At 43.7% G+C, this 22828-nt stretch overlaps 1 protein-coding gene across 4 annotated transcripts in view; it reads right to left on the reverse strand.

Moving 5' to 3' along the window:
- LOC144792165 (oxysterol-binding protein 2-like) overlaps window positions 1–22828 on the reverse strand; it is a 1552312-nt gene that overhangs the window by 1313776 nt on the left and 215708 nt on the right. For all 4 annotated transcript variants that reach the window (XM_078667062.1, XM_078667059.1, XM_078667060.1 and 1 more), the window contains exon 2: window positions 8914–9122. In XM_078667062.1, the coding sequence (XP_078523188.1) occupies window positions 8914–9122 (209 nt within the window). The remainder of the gene's footprint in view (window positions 1–8913; window positions 9123–22828) is intronic.

A 22828-nucleotide genomic window follows, 5' to 3' on the forward strand; every position in this document is an offset into this window, starting at 1 on the left:
GTGGATGAAGTGGCGTAGAGTGGTATAATTTCGCATAGAGTGGAGGCGCATAGAGTGGAGGCGAGTGGAGGGGAAAGTCAGAGTGGCATACAGTGTTGTGGAGTGATGAGAAGAAGGAAGTGGAGTGGAGTGTCAGAGTGGCATAGAGTGTTGTGGAAAGTTGCAGAGTGAAGTAGAGTTCTGTTTGTAGAGTGGCATAGAGTGTAGGGGGCATATAGTGGAGAAGCCTATAGTGGAGGGACAGAGATTAAAAGAGTGTTGGGGCATAGAGTGGAATAGGGTGTTGTGGAGTAGAGTGTTGTAAGGTTGAGGGGAACAGAGAGGAGGGGCAAAGAGTGAAGTTGAGTGGCACAGGGTGGAGCAGAGTGTTGTAGAATGGAGTAGAATGGAGTAGAATGGAGTAGAGTATCATACAGTAGAGTGGAGTAGTGTAGAGTCCAGTACAGTGGCATTGAGTGTGGTTGAGTAAACTGTTAGAGTACAGTAGAGTCTCGTGGAGTGTCATAGAGTGGAGGGGCACAGAGAGTGGAGGGGCACAGAGAGTGGAGGGGAGTGTTGTAGAGTGGAGTGTCATTGAGTGTCGTAGAGTAGAGTGGAGGGTCGTTGAGTGGAGGGTCCTAGAGTGGAGGGTCATAAAGCGGATGTGCGTAGAGTGGATGGGCGTAGAGTGGAGTGGCAGAGTGGAGTAGGGAGTCAGAGTGGAGGAGAGTGAAATGGCAGAGTTGCATAAAGTGGAGTAGATTGGAGGCGTATAGAGTGGAGTGCCGTGGAGAGGAGTGGCAGAATGGAGTAGAGTGGCGTAGAGTGCAGTAGATTAGAGTGGAGGAGTGTAGAGTAGAGTGGCATAGCGTAGTGCTGCAAAGTGTCAGGGAGGAGTACAGTGTCGTAGAATGGAGTAGCAGGTAGTAAAGCTGCATTAAGTGGAGTAGAGTGTCATATAGTGGATTGGCGTAGAGTGATGTAGAGTGGAGTACAGTATCCTAGAGTGAAGTGGCATAGTGTGTCATAGAGTGAGGCACAGACACAGTAGAGTGGCGTAGAGTGGAGCAGACAGTCCTAGAGTGGAGTAGTATAGAATTGAGTAGAGCACAGCCGCTGTGCGTCCATTGGGGCGTAGGGGCGTAGCCCCACCAGCCACATAGACCCGCATCGCGGCCGCCGGCCGCAATCCTATCTACATAAAATAACTACTGTGACAGACTGTACATGATAAACAAAACATAATACCAGCCGCCGGGAATTGCGCAAGGGGGTGGCCTGCTGCAGCTTGAATGACAGACAGTCCACACACTCAGGCTGCAGCAGACCGTAGTGCGCAAGTGCAAGTTGGTTTGCAACTTGCCCAAGCATGCGCACTCACCGCACTGTAAGGTCCCCAGTGGGACCTTGTTCGCCTGCCACAGCCCGGGTTTACAAGGGGCGACAGGGCGAGCAGCAAATGTGCCCCCCTAGCCAATCCTGGCGCTGCAAGCAGCGCCAGAATTGGCTGGTCCACTGGCGCAGCATCCCATTGGATGCCGCGCGTGGGGGGGGGACATCCTGTCAAGGAAAGAGCTTTGTCGCGGACGGGGTCGGCGTCTCTTTCGTGTCGTGTGCTCCAGATTCCGGCCTTAAGATGCTGAGGAACTCAGGCTCGCACCGAGTGGAAGGAGACGAAGAGCTCCTTGGAATATGGTGAGTCTGTCGGCTGGCGAGGGTCACAGGGTGAGTGGTGAGGCACGGGATTGAGAGGTACAGAAAGATATGGGCACTGTTTGTTCAGTACAATGCATGCGGACCGGGGTCATTAAAGCATGGGGGGGAGACGGGCACAGCATTGGTGGGGACAGACATTCAGGCTGGAGCCAGTGGCCATCTGGAAAAACTGCAGTGTTTATAAAACTGACAAGGCGCGCCCCCCCCCCCCCGGGCCCTGACCTCCCGCGCGAATCTGGCAGCGATTACTGCGGGCCTGGCCGAACTCGGCGCCCGGCAGCTCCACAATGAGAGCCGCTCAGGACATGTGCACTTCTCGTTAGCAGGCCTGCAAATGTCACCGGCTCCTGCTCTTAGTTGTCTGCTTTTTTATTCTTTTTTTTTTCGTTAACTTAAAAAAAATAAAAAAGTTCAAACAGACCACCGATAAATTCCTAGCTGTGGCCTGAGGAAGCACATTTTTAGGAAGCAAATGTTAAAATGAAAGTCAGGAACAAGACTCGTGAATGCGGATTGTTTTCCTCTCCACTCCCAGCCCCCCCCATCCCAAATTTGCCAGTAAGCCTTGAACCGCTTTCCTGTAATAGAAAACTGCATAATGCACGTGTTGTTCTGCTGTGGTGAGTGACGGATGACTGTCATTTCAGTGGGTCATTTCCCCATTTAATAGCTAGACCTCCGATCACGTATTCCTGCGCTGTTAAACCGTTAGCATTGATAATCTGATTTGGGCATTTAAGGCTGCAGCCGTCTCAAGTTCTCCCCTATCAGGCCTGTGTAGCTCCTTCAGATCGGTGTTGTTTTTTCTTTACATTCCTGCAGGTGTCAGAATGCAAAGAAAACAAAATTGCTGTTACCAATCGTGACAACGTGAGGTCTCGGTGAGTAGTGCCCATGGTGCTGATTAACCAGTTTATTTTTATTTATTTTTTTGTATAGCGCCGAAGTTAGCCCAAAGGCTGTCTGAGAGCTTTGCATTTGAAAAGTGCGAAGAGAAAAAACATTTGAAAATCAAAACCACAATTTGCTTCAGTTATATAAAATAATGTCACAGAACTGAAATACAGACGAATTATTGTCAATCAAGAATGAGCTGTTACAGTTAAATTTATGAAATATATCCAGTGAGTTGTCGATTTATAGTTAGAAAAAATAGGAAGGTGGCAATGGAATATAAATGTAGAGCACGTAGTTCTGGCTTACCTGCCTGATCATACGTGAAGTTATGAAAATTCTCGTTGTATTACAATAGAATTAGATTAACATGCTGCTTGACAAGAACCACAATGTTTCTAAATCGGATCCCAGCTTTGGTATTTGGTATGAACTGGATAAATGCAACACAATAGATTTGCGAGCACATTAAAAACCAAGGAAAGGCTGTTTACTTCACTTTGCATTTTGAAACACTTGAATGTAATTTTAGTTATCTTACATTTATAAGTGCAAGGTTACAACTACTAAAACTCAAATCAAGGCAAGGCCTACTCACTGACATGGGGCAAGCTGATATCTCTAAATGTAGGCTGTGATCTGTGTTTGCCAGAATCTGGAATTGTGAATTTAGAGAATGGGATAATGGGAAATGTATTTTTACGAATTAACTTTCACTGACATGAAGAAAGTTTTAAGACAGTAAAATCTAGACTATCATTATTTTTTGCCAAACAAAACCACGGGTCTCTAATTAATGTTGACATGTTGTCTGTACATCTTGATATTTACCACGTCCACAACAGTCCTTTGCAATTTCGCTGTACTGAATGATCACATCATATTAGTAACATGTATAAATTCCTTTGAGGTGGCCCTGGAGAGAATATCCATACATTTAATAATTACTCTTTGATGTCATTGACAGCTGTACCTGTTTTCTAACATAGTTCCAGAATTAATCAGTTTGTGAGAAAAATGCTAAGACTGAAATTGGAAGGGAGCCTAGTTTTTGAAAGTCTGACTACTTCAGTGTGTAAAAAATTAGCTGTTGTGATAAAAGTCAGTGTAAGGCAATAACTGTGCAGGACGCCGCTTGCAATCACTCAACTCTATGTTTCATACGCCTGAGATCTGAGTGGAGAGCCAGACTGCCTCTTGGACTTGTTAGAGTCCCATAAGGGCATAGGAAGTAAAGCAGGTGACTCAGTAATAAAACATCAACCAGCAGGTTTAAGAATATTTCTGAGGCCCACAGCTGGAAGTGATATTTTAGAACCACTGCAGTCTAGGAGAGTATTTCAGGACTTTGATCTTGCTTTTGAAAGTTGTTGGCTATTTTTGAGAGTAAGACGATCCAAAGGAGGCAAAACACAATCATGTGTATTTTGAAAATTACAGGTCTCTTGAATTTAGTAGCCATCTTGCAGCCCAGTCACATTCTTTAAGAAAGTACACCTCCCATGTCTTTCTGATAATGTGAGTTATGAAAAAACAGGACATACATCTAAAGGTAGTTTGTGCAACACAGGTTCCATGTGAACATTAAATTGTGAGTGTTTTGTATTTAAAAAATGCTTCCCTTCATTAATGAAGAAAAACCAAAGGTGGTGATGGACGGAGCGTTGACAATACAAACACTCACCCCCAGTCAACTGATCTGGGTTTAATCCATCACCGTTCTTTAGCTCACTCCGCCACCCCAGTTCAGACATGGCCATATGCAAATCAGTCTGACCCTGTGCCTCATGGGAACAGTCCAGCCCGAACTGCCAAGCCATGTCTTCCCTGGACTCGAATCAAGCTTCCCAGGACCGGTTTCTGGCATTACAGCCATCTTCAGCCGGGCTTGCTTGACCCCAGTGGCAAAGTGAGCAAGGGACTCACGTCTGAGCATACCCTGCCAACTTTGCCTCAAGTTTACCTCTTGAGTATTGAACGACCACTGATCTCTCACTGGCTGAAAGGACTTGTGTGACAAGCATCAGTTCCCAAAGTGGATGTGGTTTTTAATGGGATGGATGGATGTACGCTTTTAATGGGATATGCTAAAGTATTACCAAAGTATTCCTAAGTGCCCCCGGCTCCTGGTTGTGCAGGCACACCCGCACACAGCAACCTCGAAATGGAAATAAAAACAAAAAAAACTCAGAGATAGTGCAGGAGGCACTGAAAGCTTTGAAAAAAATGGAAGAGGAGTGTTGGGAAAGGGTTAGAAGGCATGGGAAGGTGTGCCAGGCAACAAATGGCTAGGGGCTAATGTGGAAAGGGTGAAATATTTTATAATAAGTTGAGCAGGATGGGGACGAGCGGAGGAAGCTATGGACGAGTAGAGGGAAGCAACAATGAAAGTGACGAGGTGGGGGAAACTAAAGGGGAAGCAGCACACAGAGGAGAGAGCAAGAGAACACACACATTCCTGAGCAAGAGACGGCAGAAACAAAATCTCTTAAAAGCTAGTGCTTCTCTCAGACCCAGAGCATTTCTGCTGCAGATACATGGCGGTGAATGCATTAAAACCACATAATCTTAGGGTCTCCCCAGATTTGTGCACTGGTTCTTCTGGAGAGCCGTCCAACTGTGTTCATGGCTCTGTAGCCAGCCTTTGTAGTTCTTCTACCCTCTCTAGGAGGGAGAGCAGCCTACTGCTGGGTTGCTATTACATGCATATCTGATATTTTATTAATTTTATAGGTTTCTTTATCACACTGTAAATTTTGCTCTGTCATTTCGCTTTTTTGCCCATGTATGTTTCCTATTCCTCCACTTTTTTTTGTTATTTGACTAGTTCATTCATCCTCTTTTGTATGGTTTAAGGGAGGGGTAGTTCCACTTGTTTTGTTCAGCTATAGAATATGCTGTAGAACCGTGCATGGTCATTCTGTGGTTATACTGAATAAGCAGCTACCTATGTTATGCCATCTATTAATGTAATAACTGCACTTTCACAATTGCTTTATTAACCTTCCTGCTTTCTCAAATTTGCTTGAAAATGCATGATTTTTCTTCTTTTTTTTCAAAATTTTCTTGGGGAGGGTTATCTTCCCAAACAACCCTTTGGGGGTTCGGGCTCGCTCGCTCGCTACGGTGCTGTATGCTAATCACTTTGCGCCCCACCACTTTGAAGTGTCACCCACCGCCCCTGGTAGTGCAGAGAGGCACAGAGTGGAGTAGAGTGTCCTAAAGTGCAGTAGAGGGTCGGGAGTGGCCTAAAGTGGCTTGGAGTGGCATTGAACAGAGGGGAGTAGTATGCAGTGTAGTAGAGGGTGTGGTAGCGTACTGCCATTACACAAAACACATTTTCAAACGAAATGGCCATCACATTTGCACAGACATACAGTTTTACTGATAAAACTATACAACGCACAAATGATGTGTGGAAATGGCATCACCCAGTGTATTGATTTGTATTGATCATATTAAAATATTTTTTACAAAACACCTCAGAATTAAAGAAAAAAATGCTTCATTACCGCTTTCCTATTTCTGATTAATTCTGAAATATTTGCACAGTTCATTTATAGACAATTAAATGTTGTTGTGTGCCAGAAAAACATATCTACATACAGCTTTCCTCCAGCACACCTCCAGAACAGAACACAGCATGATTGTCAGATAAATCCTCTCACTTTGAAGTCAGGGAAAGGAAAGTAAACACCAAGCTCCTTTGGAAGACACAGACCAACATTTGACCCGATCTTTGAATGCACCACAAATGTACCATGATCAGAACAAAATTTAAAGGAAGCAAACACTTGTGGAAGAATGCAGTAAAGAGGTGGTGCTCCACAGGAGGGACAAAGACATACTGGACAGCCTAAAACAAAAAGCCACAAAACAGAAATGAAGCAAATTTGGGTTACAAAACACAAGGCCAATAGTAAGCCATGGGCAAAATGCATTGCCAGAGAAGCTTTCCGGATGTCCCTAAGGTGTTTTTGCCTGTCTGGTAAGCCTCAACCTAAAAAAAGGACCTGGTGAAAATCTCCAGGCCCAGGGAAGTCCCTAGTAAATCCCAGCACATTGTGGTGCATGTATGCCACGTGCAAAGGGGAATCCCATGAAAGCCAAGGCACGCAGGTAATCTGAAGGATTACATTTCTTTGGGCACACGAGAATCCATGACAAAAGAGGAGTACCAGGGATTGGGTGATGTGAGCCATGTCTCATTCTTCAGGGTTCTGTAGGCAGGTCAATGTGGAGGAGGAAAGAACTTCACCACCACTTGTTAATTTGTGATAAGTGGAAATGTTTTGGGGTACGAGGCTAGCTTAACACCTTCTATACCAGGGTTACAATAAAATACAAATTTTAAGTGGCAGATTGAATTTCTCTTGGATTGATTCAAAGGGTTTCAAGGCTGTTGTTTGATTTTCATAATACTGCATTTCTACCCACAAGTACCCTTTCTGCGCCTCAAATCTTTAACACCCTCTCTCTCACTCTGGCATTTAGACCCACAGCCTCCCAGTCATTAAATCATATGTTTATAGTTGGGTATCACACAGATTGCTGGGGGGAAAAACAGGTTCACACCTACTTCCCTAAACTCACTGACCAGGACATGCCCCAGTTTGTATTCAGGTGAGGAGGCAAACAGATCATCTAGGTTCAATGCTTTCAATGAGGAGTATGGCTGACTGATCCTTTGCTGGATACTGGCTTAGCTTTTCCAAAACAGACACCATCTACCACCACTTGTCCAGTGTATCCAAATGCATCCTGCCTCCCGGCACCACCGTTCCTGACTTCACTCACCCTTCCTGACTTTACACACCCTTCCGGCCTTAAAAAGGATCTATTTCAACACAAAAATCAAACCTCTACCACTAGAACCTTAATTGCATCTGCAATCGACCACCTCCTAAACATCAGCAACATCCACCAAAACGAACGTTCTACTGCAATACCCTAATTAATGACCAGATCCTAAAACAGCTAAACTACTGCAACCATCTTGTCAGATACGGTCCGTGCCAGTCCTCGATGTTACCCTTGCATTTGATTTATCATACCCAGATCCACTTCCATCTTCTCTACAGACAACCAAGCAGACTAGTTTGGTAAACCTCAGTGGCTCCTGGACCGGTTCAACATTCTACTTCTCAAATTAGTCCATAATCTTCCAAAACCTCTCCCTCACGAGTTTGCCTTGTGCTGACCATTTCACTCCACTCTACCGTTTATCATTACGCATGTATAATAAAAGAAATAAGTACAAAACACCTTCACGATCCCAAATCTGTCTGCTACTACTCAAGATTCAAGGTATTGTGTTTGCTGGTATCTTTCCATTCGCACATGATCCTCCCACTTGACTCCGATTTTGTGCTCCTCAAACATTTCAGCCTTTTACATGAAGAGACCTATTATGGATGATGTAACACGCACAGAATACATAATGAAAAGGACTTTAAAAAAAAGAAAATTAAGCGTTTGAGGTATGCTCCCCTTGCCCTCTTTAAAGTGTACTCATGGGCATACACAAGGCCCGCTTTAGCCCTGGTGGCATCCAGTGCGACAATTGTTATTGCCCCACTCCTTCCCCCCAGCCAATGACCTCTTCACCAGATTCCCTTCACTCCCAACCTCCAACAGTACTGCTCATCTCCACATAGCCCTCTCTCACATACATTCCATTTGTTTTAAAGCACTGGTTAAGGTTATCTTGAGATTTATAATTGCTGCCTGGAAACTGCAGAACGTACAAGGAATTCTGCAGCAGGTGCTTTTAATACCATAAGTTATTTCTATACAGTGCCCCCTGAGGTCAGCGCCAGGTGTGGCTGCACTGGTCTGCACCGCCCTAAAGCAGGCCCTGAGACTACACGACACACAACTAATTTGTGGAGACAGGTGACAAGGGACTGCAAAAGGTATATTAGCATTATTCCCTCACATCTAAGAGGATAATTTAGATTTTGGTGGATACAGGAGATACATCAATAATTGACAGATGTCCCGTCTACCCTATTCAGAGTGTATATTAAGTCCTTACATTCTGTTCTAAATGTAGTGTCTGTATAGCATTTCAGTCGAAGATGCTCTGCAAGCTCAAAAACACAAAATGATTATGCCTTACACTTTTCAATTATTGCTCCTTGCATTAATTAAGATTGAGTACTATACATATATATCTGTAAGACAATATTTCACAGGAAAAGAAAGACTGGATTGTTAGCAGACTTTAGAATATAGTCTAAATGTACATGCTTAGTTTGCACAACAGCGACAGCTTTTGAAATAAAAGGTCTTTACAAGTGAGTGATTGGCACTGGATGGTACCTGACAAGTTGTTCATCATTCGAACGGCTTTCGCTTTGGCTAGCTCCAGGGCAGTGACCCATCGCTGCCTCTCCACCTCAGTACTGGCTTTAAGATGGTATGTTCGGCCCCCATTGGACAGCACAATGTTGCAGCAATCTTCTGTGTCAATGTGGGCAGTCGAAAGATTGATGGTGCCACGGCAGGTGTGTGCCATCTCAGCCTGCGTCCTGCAAGGGGATATACATAGACATCTATACATAATTTGGAATGAACAAAATATAAAACAAACGTAAAAACAGACTACCATGTTTACCAATACCTAGGTTTGTAGAAATAACACGTTACTTACCTATAACTGAATATCGCTGGGCTTGTGATACTCACTCTTCAGTTACAAATATGTGAACTACTTATACCCGTAACTAGAAGGTACATGCTGACCCTGCTTGTTCAAATAATTCTGAGCAATACAAAAATACCATGATGTAAAAACTGACAGATGTCACATTAGCAGTTGAGGTTCTGTAATTCTCGATTCTGACTCCATTTTGTACTGTGCCACCATTTTGTGTTGCCCTCACGTAGGCCTGTAAAATTAACCTGGCGAACGAAGTGGCCTGGCCTTCTTAGTTCATGTATACATTACCTAGGTTTCTCTTTAACTCTGAAATGAACTGTAAGAAACTGACCTCTTCACCTGAAACTGACCTCGCAAAGCCAATTTCCCTGATCGATCTTTATCTGAGATTGCCAATCAATGTTCAGGACATCGTTAACTTTTTAGTTTCCTTGCACGTGCTTTATCTTGTTCAGCATCTGTTACTGTTTTTTTTTTTATGTTTCTTCATTACATGGGTTATGCTTTCAATTATAGGTTTGTCCGACTTGTGGAGATTGAATTTGGGACATTCCTAATAATTAACTTTTGGGTTGGGATACTGTAAATTGAGTTTTTGCTATGTGATGCTTTGTTTGAAAATGTATCTTATTGGCTAGAATTTTGTGCAGTGGGTGTACATTTATAATGTGAATATTGGGTATAAAAGGAGACGTCTCGCCTTAGTGAAATGAGCAGTCTCCTAAGAATTTACACCGTGATGTATTTCTAGGATTACTGTTACTAGCTGCAGCTAATAAACTTGGTCTCTGACGCCATCCAGAAGTATTCCGTGTCTTTGAATACCAAGACAGGTGAACTCGAAGATCTTAGGTGTGCCCCTGACGCCGCTGGGTTAAACCCCGGTTCTTCAACTGGCGCCAAACGTGGGGCGACTTCAGCGGTACTGGTCCAAGCCCAAAGATTGTGAGGAGCCCCGTGAGGAAATTCTGGAGGACGGCCGCCACTTCATTGACCCCTGCATGTCGACGTGGACCTAAGGTTTTTTCTGCGAGGCTTCCCCTTTCCGACGGCTGCGAAGGACTGCTGCCCTGACTGTCGCCCTGTCTTGGACCCTCTTGTGATGATTTGTAAGGCGAGACGTTATACGGTCTTCTGGTGGCGTGACAGACATTTTGGTTAAGTATAAGTGGGTCGCTCCCACAGCTTTGTTTTGTTTCTTGGTTTTGATTCGGCCATTGCAATAGTCGAAGCCGAGGGGTTCATTATTTAAGAGTGTATAATTTTTGATAACCCCTTGAAGTTTGAAGCAAGACTAGCGAGCTAAAGATGCCTGGTATTGGCAAAATTAGGAAATGGTTTTGTTGTAGTTGTAATAAGGATTCCCGATTGGAGGACTCGTATCTGATACCTCCGGTTGGAACTCCAACCTATGAGCTCTATTCAAAGCATGGTGTGGGTCCCATTACCTTTACCGAAGTATGGGTCCGTTATACAAGGAAAGATGGTGTTTTACGATGGCCCCCACATGGTAGTTTTGAATCAGATGTTTTAGATAACCTAGAAGTTGCGCTATTTAAGAAGAAAGCCCGGCCGGCGATGTTTGACTCTTTCCACCTTTGGCGTAAGGAAGCCAAACAGCGAGAAATTAAGCAAGCTAAGAGAGAGAGGAAGGAAAGGAATATTTCGGTAATGCAAGCTGCTAGGCAGTTTAAGGAAGATGAAGAAGATAGTGCGATTGAAGTGTCAGATAGACAACATTGCATGGCCATTGACAAATGTTACCCGGCTTTGCCACCCCCCCCTTTCAAATGTGACTGAAGACCCTGAAAAGGATCATTTTATGTCACATTTACTGAGATTACCACCCCCTTATGTGCAGGGTGCTACTGCACCTCCGTTACCTCCAGTTGTTGCACCCCTTGTTGTCGTTCAACCCCCTGTTGTTGTTCCACCACCTGTTGCTTCACAGGTGGTTTTTCCTTCCGCGGCGCAGCCCCCTCCAGGGCCGCCAGCTTTGTCATCAGCCTTGCCTCAAACTCCTTTCCCTTACACTTCTTTATCTTCGACTTCTCTTATTTCTGTCCCTACGTCTCTCTTGCCTCAAAACACTTTGTCTCCTGTCCTCATGTCAACTTCTTCTCCTTCTGCTCGGCAACGAATGACTGAGACTGTCACTAGTCTTTTGTCTCCTTTCTTTGGGTCACTAAATATGACCCCTGTTTCTGAACGTAAGCTTCCTGGTCCCGAAGAGCGGGCAGTGTTAGATCTCCTTGCTCGTAGATGGGTTTCGAATGCCTCCAAGTACGGTCCACAAGTGGTTATGTTTATCTTCCTACAGTGGGAGGCACCAAAACAAAGGTATGTTTTTGATGTCCTGTGTACCTTCCTTCGTCAGGAGTGGGAAGATAATGAGTTGGGTTCAATTCCATTGGAATTGATTAATGTTCAGTCTGAATTTGCTAAAGGAACGATAGTGGGTTCCGATGTTGAGGAAGCGGTAGAGACATTACTCACTTTTAGGTATAGACTTCCACCTCAGTTATTGTTCGAACCTGAACCTTCTGTTAGGAGAAAAGTGAAGCAGTATCCTATGAGAGAGGTCCCCCCTGTATGGGGAGAAGCAGTTGTGGCTGATGCCGCTCATGGTATTGTGGCTGCACCGGCTCATTTTCAGCGAGTGTGGGTGCATGTCACTTGGAAGAGAGCTGAGGTCCTGGCTCTTAAGCAGATCTTGCCTGACCCCCGTAAAAATCCTGCTAGTTATTACAAGGAGTTGTCTCAGACAGTTAATGCATGTGTTATGAATTTAGCTGACATAGATATGTTGATGGGTAATGTAGTTCCTCAATCCTTGTGGGCGAAGATCCGTCATGAGGATCACGCGCCAGAGTTAGGAGATACATGGGTTAATATTACTGCTGCAGATGGTCGGCAGGTAGGAGGTGCCAAACCTGAACCCTTAGTTGCAGAACTACCTGGTAGGATTATTAATTTAATGAAAACTATGATGCCTCCTTTGCGGGTGAATTGGGACAAGTTAGCAGCATGCAAACAAAAGAAAGATGAGAGTGTGTCTGATTTCTTCACTAGGTTCGAGGAAACATTCATTGCTCGTAGTGGTCAGGACATGAGTACAGAAGGTGATCAGAGGTTGTTTGTAGATAAGTTTGTTTTTAATTTACTTCCTGAACTTTGTACTAAGTTAAAAGATTCTGAGAGTTCATGGGCTGTTTCTTCTTCAGCCCAGATATTGGCCACTGCACAATACTGTGAGAATAGAGATAAAGATGAGAAGGATAAACTAGAGAAGAAGACTAGAGAATTAAAAACGAAAGCTCTTCTGCAGCAGGCTTATCCGCCTCGCCCTAATCAGCGTCACTTTCAGCAACCCCCACAGTTTCAGAAACTGTTGCAGAAGCCTGAGTCTTTTGCTTCGCGACTCCCGCTAGGCCCTAATCAGTGTGCTTATTGTAAAGAGGAAGGTCACTTCAAGAATAGTTGCCCGATCTTGCTACAGCGTGCGAATGGTATGTCTGGTCTGAGAGGTCGTGGTGGTCACCAACAAGTACCTAGGGGTAGGGGACGTGGTACGTTTCCCCAGAATGAACGTTCCTTTTCCCCTCAGAATTCTATAAATTATTTTGACCAACAGAATGTTCCGACCGTTCAGTCCGCTCAGTACTACACTGATGATTATTATGTTGGAAGTGAGAGTGCTGGTTTTAATGATAGTTAGGGCAGCCATGGACAAAGGGACGGAGTAGTGTCAGTTCCGGTAGACCAGAGTGGACCTTATGTTGAAGTGATTACATCAGGTGTGGCAGAACCTTTTCTTTTGGATACTGGTGCAGCAAAGAGTTCTATCATGCACTCTAAACTCCCTGGCGCACCCTTGTCTGGCTTGACTAATGTTTCGGTAGGATTTTCTGGCACCCCAGTTCGTAACCCGGTTTCTTGTCCTTTGCCTCTTTCTATTGGTCCTTGTGAATTGGAGGTTCCCCTTATTCTAACGACTGGCTGTGGCGAGAATTTGTTGGGTTTGGACTTATTGAAAAGATTGCATGCGACATTACATTGTTCTCCTTTGGGAGTACATCTTACAGTGGGTAAGAAAGTGATTTCCCCGATGTATCTGTCTAAGGATCACCTTCCACTGGAACTGCGTTCTCTCCCTGATACACTTTGGGCTACAGGTCCTAATGATGTTAGTCTCTTGCAGATTCCATCTTACGTTGTTACTCTTAAGTCAAATGCTAAATTACCTCGCATTCCTGGATGGATGGATGGATGGATAGGTTTTTATATAGCGCAATATCACCGCCAGGTCTCAAAGCGCTTTGCATTGGGAACCCGTCCTGGTTTTTCCCTGTGAGATAGCCCCTACTGGGTATCCCCAAGGTGAAAGCCAGGCATCCCGCCGTGGGGGGCCGTAGTGGAGATTAAGCAAGCTATTGCCCAGAGTTGCAGAGTGTGAACCTGTGATTCCAGTAGGCACCGAAGCGAGAATTATCGAGTCCGTGGACATTTTGGGCTCAATACCCTGCCGCGTCGGGAATTGAACCCTGGTCCCGGGTCTGATCTCAGCGTCCGGGTCTGCCTCCTCTAACCAGTGAGCCACACTTCTCCACAGTACAAAATTTCCAGTGATGGCGAAAGAGCTCTTTTAGCGATTATCTATGATTTGGTTGAGAAAGGTGTGGTTGAAGAAACGAGAGGCAATGTGTGTAATAGTCCTGTTCTGCCTGTCCTTAAGCGTACTGACTCTTCTCAGCCACCCGTGTATCGGTTTGTGATTGACCTTCGAGAGGTCAATAAGATTGTTGTGCCACAGTTTCCTGTTGTTCCAGACATTACCGCTTTATTGACTATGATCCCTGCCTCAGCTGCTTGGTTTTCTGTTATTGATCTGAAGAACGCTTTCTTCAGTATTCCGATTGCTAAGGAAAGTAGGGATATTTTTGGCTTCTCTTTAGGAGGCCGCAGTTTCCGGTTTAAACGCGCTCCTCAAGGTTATTGTGAGAGTCCCTCCATTTATAGTCTTTGAAAACGTAGCTTGATACTTTTGCATTGCCTTCTGGTGCTACTCTTATCCAGTATGTTGATGATCTATTGGTTGCTGCTGATGATGAAGAGATTTGTAAAGAGGTTACTCTCTCTTTGTTGCAAAACCTGTCTGACCTTCATCATAAAGTGTCACCTTCGAAGTTGCAGTATTGCCGACAAGAAGTGACCTACTTAGGTCATCTCTTGTCGAAGGAGGGAAGACGATTGACCCCAGAGCGTATTTAAGCGATTGCCCAAATGACTGTGCCATGCACACAGAGAGAGGTGCGTGCCTTCTTAGGTATCACCTCGTATTGTAGACAGTGGATTCCGAATTTTTCTTTGCTAGCGAAACCTTTGTTGGCACTTACTCTTAAGGACACACCACACCCTCTTCCTTGGTCTGACGAATGTCAGAAGAGTTTTTCTGAATTGCGTGATGCATTGTGTTCTGCTCCGGTGTTCGGTACCCCCGACTATAGTAAACCTTTTACACTTTATGTACACGAGAGAGAAGGTTGTGCGTTGTCAGTGTTGACGCAACAATTTGGAGACAAGCAGCGCCCATGTGCGTATTTTTCAGCCACTTTAGATCCGGTAGCTAGGGCATTGCCTAGTTGTCTAAGAGCTACAGCGGCAGCGGCTGTTTCTATTCGACAGTCTGCTGGTTTGGTGTTGGATAATACATTGATTGTGATGGTTCCACATGCAGTGGATACCCTATTGAACAGAACAAAGACTCAACATCTTACCAGTGCATGTTTGTCAGGTTATGAGTTGACGCTTTTGGCTAGTCATGTGCACATCAAGCGGTGCAACACATTGAATCCAGCTACATTGTTGCCAATTTTTGTACAGACAGATGTTCAGGAACAGCATGACTGTTTTCTCCGGACAGAGGAGTAAACGAAGGGTAGAGTTGATCTGAAAGATACTCCTCTTTCGAATCCTGATGGTACCCTATGGGTAGATGATTCGTCCTATATGCTTCCGAATGGAGAGACGACTGCAGCATATGCTGTCACAACTTTGCACATGATTGTTGAAACAGCACGTATTGTACAGAATTCAGCACAGGCAGCGGAGTTGATAGCATTGACTAGAGCGTGTGTGTTGTCAAAAGGAAAGAGAGTGAATGTTTTTACTGATAGCCAATATGCATTTGGCGTGGCTCACAGTTTTGGTCGTTTGTGGAAAGAGAGAGGATTTCTTACTTCCCATGGTACGAAAATTCAGCATGGACAATTAGTGAGTGAACTTCTTGAATCACTTACTTTGCCGACCCAAATTGTGATAGTAAAGTGTAGTGCGCATAAGAAGGTTACGGATGATGTGGGTCGAGGGAATGCGTTTGCAGATGAAGTAGCGAGAGAAACAGCGAAAGATGTGATGAGTCGGATGTATGTTGCAGGTCCTGCCAGATGGGTTGTGGAAGGAGGAATGTGTGAAGATACAACAGAAAGTGTGAAGATGATTCAGGCGGAAGCTACTGAGAAAGAATTGAGTATGTGGAGAGAGAGTACGGGAATGTTGGATTCAACAGGCTGTTGGGTTGAGTTGTCAGAGCACTGGCGATGTTTGTTGCCGGATGCTTATGTGCTCCCGGTGGTTACTATGGCTCATGGGCTGGCTCACATTAGTTCAAAAGGGATATGTAAGTTGTCGGCTCCAGTATGGCAGAATGGTGGAATTCCTAAGTGTGCTGAGAATTTGGTTAAACACTGCATGATTTGCTTGATGCATTATCCTGGAAAGGGACCCCCAACTCCAGCGGGTCATTTTGCTCCTCCAACGTATCCGTTCGAGGTGCTGCAGATACACTACATTCATATGGAAAGATACAATAACTTGAAGTATGTCCTTGTGGTGGTTTGTGCCTTTTCCAGATGGATAGAGGCCTACCCCCTAAAGGATAATACTGCCTTGTCTACAGCCAAGGTTTTGCTCAAAGAATTTTTCCTAGATATGGCTTGCCGAGGATGGTATGGAGTGATAATGAAAGTGAATTTGTGGGTCAGATTATGAAGAAAGTATGTGCGGGTCTGGGTATTAAACAGAAATTTCACGCTGCAAATCACCCCCAGTCAGCAGGCCTGGTTGAGGGCTATAATGGCACTCTGAAGCTGAAGTTGGCCAAGGTGCAAGCGAGCTCTGGTCTTACATGGCCCGATGCCTTACCATTGGCACTTTTGTCCACGAGAACGACAGTACATTCTCGTGTGGTACTTAGCCCATACGAGATTGTTTTTGGACGCCCGGCGAATGTCTGGGGTGTGCCGAGGCCTAAGAAGTACAGTGATCTCGAGTACCCTATGTTGGTTAACTACTTACATGATTTGACTGCTAAATTGCGTGTTCTTCACCAACAGGTTCATGACACTTTGCCTTCAGTTTCTGTAGACGCAGGCCACACGATTCAACCTGGCGACTGGATTATAACCAGGAATTTCCAAAGGTCAAAGAACTTGGAACCAAGATGGACCGGTCCATACCAAGTCCTGTTATCAACTCGGACTGCTATTCAGGTGTTCGGCAAGAAAAACTGGGTACATGGTACCCATTGCAAGAAGATACCTTTGACCTTACCGTACGATAAGTGGGTCCGGGAAGGTGTTGCCGATTCCGAGAGTGTAAAGGATTTGTACCTTTTAGCGATGCACATCTGGAATGGACTCAGTCAGAACGTGCGGATAATGAAGTCTTGCAAGAAGCTGTGCCGCCGTGTTTGAGATTTGATACTACGCATCCAGAGACACTCTTTCAGGATCAAACTGTGCCTGGTAAAGAACGATACAACTTAAGGTCTAAAAAGGACAAATAAAATTTGAATTTTTTTGTGAATTACACTCTTTCAGACAAGAGACTATTTTTCTTTTTCTTTTTTGAGCCACCTTCCGGGTTCAGCTGCAGGGTCGCGGTATAAGACTTAAGGGGTGGCCCGCGTATTGACGAAAGGTCTGCGGTTCTAGGGACGTCTAGGATGCCTGGACGCACACTTGAGTGAAGAAGGAAAATTGCCGCGAGCAGCACGTTAGAGGATGGAGTCTGTTGTAACTGAAAGAGATGTTGAGAGAATAGATCTTAAGACAAGATTTTGTACATTGATATTTAGCAAATGTTTTATAATATTGTGCTTTTTGATGTTTTTAAGTATCACATTACTGCAATGTGTAGAGGAGAGATTTGAAGAATGTAGCAGCCTGGCGTAAATTATAACAAGAAGTGGGCACAATGGAATGCATTACTGCTGTTCAAAAGGAGGTAGTAGAAATCAGTTCAGATATGTACTACACCCATTTGATGGTTTGAAGTGGAAACCACAATCTTCCTTAAAAACACTGGATACTTGTTCCTTATATACTTGCATTCAGCAGGCTCATGGGTTGGAAGCAGCAAGATGTGTGTTAAGAAAGCATTAAGCAAGTGGAAACTTAATGAGTTGCTGATTGACAAGCTTACATTTATTCTTATGCATAACATCTTAATTCTCAGAGATGGGCACTAGCTCAGGTCTCAGACATCAAGAAGGGGACCTGTGAAGCCCCATCATATGCAAACCTATTTCTTGAGTGGTGGAAGGACACAATTTCATAGGGTCGGAGATAGAAGTTAATTGAGTACATAAATGTGTGTAACAGATATGGAAACTTGTAAATAAGGGAGGAATGCTAGACACTGTATGAATCATCTCAGGTTTGGCCACAACCAAGGGCATTTTGGTCCACTGGCACTAAAGAAAGTTTACAGTGGCACATTTATATCTGTATAAACGAAAGGATATGCAGAATTAGTCAGTACCTGCCCCCAATGGTGGGACCATTTGGGAGCACATTCTGGGAGTATGCCTTCCCAATTCAAGTCTTTTTAGAAATATTCGAATTGAGACAGGCCTTAGCCTCTAATTTATTAAAGTCATTATGGGTGCATCTTTTCATTCGATCAGGGGGTATACCAGAGTGATAATGGAAATTGGCAAAGAATATCGGAATTTAAATAAGTTTAGGATCAAGGAGTATCTACAAAATATCTGGGATGACATTAAAACTAGCAGGGAGTATACACAACACTTAGTACTCAGATTTACTGTTTCGCAAGAAAACAGAATTACGCAATCCATGGTAAAATAAATTAGATCAGGATTCTGAATTGGCTTGTATTCCTGTTCAAGCAGGTGACAATTCGATCATTCATGTGATTCAATTTGGCATTCATGCTCAATATTCAACGCAGGGGATATGCCCAAGTCAGCAACATATTAGGTGAAGAATGTGATTTTTGTTTCTATTAACTGACACTGAGTTTTAATGTTTTATGTGTGGTATTGTTAGGTAATTGGTATAGTTTGTTATATTAGAATGTGCAGAATTGGGGGCGTGGCTTGGACGCCGTGCAAGATGGCCGGCTAGTTGCGGAGCTCCGCCGCATCACAGCACCTCTGAATAATTTTCCCGATGTGAGGGAACTTTTTTCGTACCGGCTTGGCAGTATCTGGCACCGGAATTGGCGGTGAGCACCTGGACCTTTTCAAGACCCCTAAGAGCCGTTTTTTCATTATAATTCGCGACGCGCCTGTCACGTATTGGAAACGCGCGCCTTGGGAAGCCGCCGCCATTTCGTCTACGCCGCAGCACCAACGGACCTCTTTATGCCTCAAGTCCTTCAACGCTGGTCTTTCCGTTCTCTCCTCTCTACATATTGCGGACACTGCGGTAAGCGCTCAACAGATTCCTGTTCTCCATGATGCGCCTTGCCTAATTATTTCTTTTTATTCAGAATTCGACTGTTGCTTGTCAGGGAGCCGCCATTTGAGCGCGTTTATTCGCGATACGGCCGCATTAAACACTACGCCCTTTCCTCATGGCTTCACGGCTTCACAGCATTATCGTCGTTTCTGCCTTTTTCATATCACATTTCGATATGCTTCCAGCCTTTCCACAATGATGCTTGCATAAATGGTGTATACAGCGTTTGCTTCTCTGTTCATTCAATAAGCATTCTTCATGATAAACCTACTTTTGGATACATAATTTTTTTACAACTGCCTCTCTCAACTTTTTACAGTGTGCCTGTTTATTAAGAGGCTCCCAGCATTTCTACTCTAATTGACAATTGTGAATTCCATGATTTCTCTAACCCACTCTGCGCCTTCTATTATTTCACATGTCATGGATGGTCCCTCTATGCTATGAACCTTCCATCATTTCACAAGGGCAGTCTTGTCTTTCAGTGAACTTTAGTAATCTCCGTAGTAGAGTTTAATACCCTTGTAGAGTCCTGCGCACTGTTACTATTCCTGCTTTTGGTAACTCTACTTCACTAACTTTTGCTGTACGGAGTGCTGAATATAATCCTCCTCGTCTCGTCCTATCATTATACTGGACTTTCTCATATGGTCAAGTTCCGCAAGCCTAAATTTATTTTCACTTCCTCTGTGAAGTCTGTGAAGACTCCTTTAAATTCTCCTACAGATTTGCTCGCTTCCTCACAGACTCTTAAGATGGCGACTTCTACTTCTCAATGTTCCTAAACATTGCAGGCCTCATTAAATAAATCTTCACCTCCGGCGTCTTCTTCCAAACGATTAAAGCAAGATCCTCCTTCACCGGATACACCTTCCTCTCCATCATCCATAGATTTGATTTTGGAAGAAATCCGGGCGTTACGCCCATTCGTTGAGGAAACAAGTAAAGATATGCAACTTTTAAAAGATAAGTGGGAGACCATGGATGCTCGCATTTCCTCAATTGAACAACAAATCCCTGAGGTTCAATCCAACACACAACGCATCACTTCTTTGGCAAAGACTGTTCTCTCACTTCAACATCATACGGAGGATTTGGAAAATCGAAATAGAAGGAATAACCTACGCGTTTATGGATTGCCAGAATCTCTCGAGGCGGATGACCCAGTCACTTTTTTCACCTCTTTCCTTCCAAAGCTTTTGGACATGCCACCTTCTACAACCATCAGCATCCAAAGGGCTCACAGACTTGGACCACGTACAACTACATCTTCAAAACCTCGAGGTGTCATCATCCTTTTTTTGAAATTCACAGATTTTCTTTCCATTCTTTCTGCAGCCAGAACCAAACGACAAGTATCCTGGCTAGGTCAACGTGTTTTTCTAACTCAAGATGTGTCTAATGCTACTGCCTCTCGGCGTAAGGAATTTCTTTCCCTTCGCCCCTCCTTACGCTCCATGGGAGCACGTTATGGACTGTTTCATCCCTGCACCTTCAGAGTGACTCATCAAAATAAGACTTGGTCCTTTCAAGATCCTGGTGAACTTCGTAATTTCATCCTTCTGCAGAATGGTGATGGAATGGAATCCTCCCCTTCAAATAGTGGCTAACTGGTTTTACTATTTTCTTGCCTCTAATCTCCAGATGCTCTGTTGCTTATTATAACTATGTACTCCATGTTTTGTGCTTCTTGTTCTCTCTACCTTTCTTCATTTTTCCCTAGTATATTGTAATGTTTATTTCGGATGTATGACGTTACAACGCATGCTTTTACCACGCATGCTGTTACAACGCGGTTTTTACAACGCATACCATTACAACGCATAGCGCTTTGGGGTGCTGGATAGTGAATAGTTTAATTTAGTATTCCAACTCCAGTCCCCGTGGACACTAGGGAAGGTGTTGGATAGTAAATTAAATGTATTCCCTATCCTAGAGCGCCCCCCAGCGCAATGCGTTGTAATGGTTTTCGTTGTAAAACCTGCGTTGTAATAGCACTGCGTGGTAAAAGTTGCATTGTAAAGGATGTTTCCAGTTTATTTCTGATTTATATCCCGCTTATTTGTTGTTTTTTATATTGTTTATACCCTATATTCTATATTATTTTGTTAGACTTGACCCTCTTATTAATGTTTTTCTTTCCTTTTTATTACAGAATTGTACTTTACCGATTATTCCCCTCATCCTGTTTCATCCCTATGTTAATCTGTGAGGTCTTGGTGCGGTCTTGTCCCTGCTCCTGGTCGGCTCCGTCTTGTTACGCGTCACCACTTCCCCATACCCCTTATTTGTATTTCACTTCAGGTATGTTTTTTACAGTCATCCTTATGGATTTGTACTGTCTTCTCTCTCCCTTTTCCCGCGCTAATTTTTCTTCCTTTCCTTTATCCCCTCTTTTCCCATTTCCCTTGTTCTTTTTTCATACTTTCTTATTTCCGGCTTTTTTATACTTGGTTTTTCACTATTACTGTATAATTTTGCACGTTTCGAAGTTGAATTGTTTATTCTGTTTTAATATTTAAAGTTGTTTCATGGAATGTGAAAGGTTTTAATAATCCTATTAAGCGGCAAAAAGTACTATCTCATCTTTCTTCTTATGTTCCTGATATTGCTCTTATTCAAGAGACCCACCTATCTGAAGTTGAATCTCTAAAGTTGAAAAGACAATGGTTGGTACCGTGTTATTCTCTCCAGCCCTTCATAAAAAGAATGGAGTTGCTATTTTGATCCACAAACGACTCAAATGCAAGATTGTGCTAGAGGAAAAAGATGATGAAGGTCGTTGGGTTTTAGCCAAATTACTTATTAATGCAATTCCGATTACTTTGCTTAATGTTTATGGCCCCACGAACTTCGATTCTTCCTTCTGGCCCATCATTACTTCCAAATGTATCCAACATAAAGATGATTGTTTCCTTCTAGGTGGTGATTGTAATCAGATAGTTGACCCTTTTATAGATCGTAAGTCCTCCGTCCGTTTCACCCCACATAAATCTCATAAACAGTTCCTCGATACTATTGCACAGGTCCACCTTGTAGACTCTTGGGGACTCACTCACCCAACCCAGATAATTTAGATTTTTCTTTCTTCTCTCCCCCACATGCCTCCTTCTCTTGTCTAGACTATATATTTCTCTCTTCTTCTTTATCCCAAAATCTCTTATCTTCCTCTATCGAACCTATTGTAATCTCTGACCATGCTCCTATTGTTACAAACTTTGACCTCCTTCCTCCTCTTCCCCAGTCATCTCGATGGCGTTTCAATTCTTCCCTACTAACTGACCCTAATTTCTCCAGTTCTTTCCGCTCTTTTACTACTGAATTCTTTCAGTTCAACTCTGATCCTCATATCTCCCCCCATATTTTATGGGATTCTTTCAAAGCTACAGCCCGTGGGTTTATTTTTGACTTTGTTTCCAAGAAGGAAAAGCAGTTCCTACAAAAGCGTACTGTTGCTTTGGCACATATTAAATCTTTGGAACATCGGTTTTATACCTCCTCCCCCAAAGATATGCCCTCTGAGCTCCTTCAAGCTAAAATTGCCTTTAACAAACTCACCACTGATTCAGCCTCTTCCTTCCTTCTTCGTAGTAGCGCTCGCTATTATGGAGGTCGTAATAGGTCAGGCAAATTACTCGCTAATTACCTTAAATCGCGGAAAGAACAAACTTTCATAGATTCCATCTATTCCCCTTCCAATGTTCTCCTGCACACGGATAAAGATATTTTAGACCAATTTCAATCTTTTTATAAATCTTTGTATACTCCCGAAAATCCCCCTTCACCTAATCTTCTTCAATCCTATTTT

This window comes from Lissotriton helveticus, chromosome 11 (genome assembly GCF_964261635.1).
Source record: "Lissotriton helveticus chromosome 11, aLisHel1.1, whole genome shotgun sequence".
NCBI lineage: Eukaryota > Metazoa > Chordata > Amphibia > Caudata > Salamandridae > Lissotriton > Lissotriton helveticus.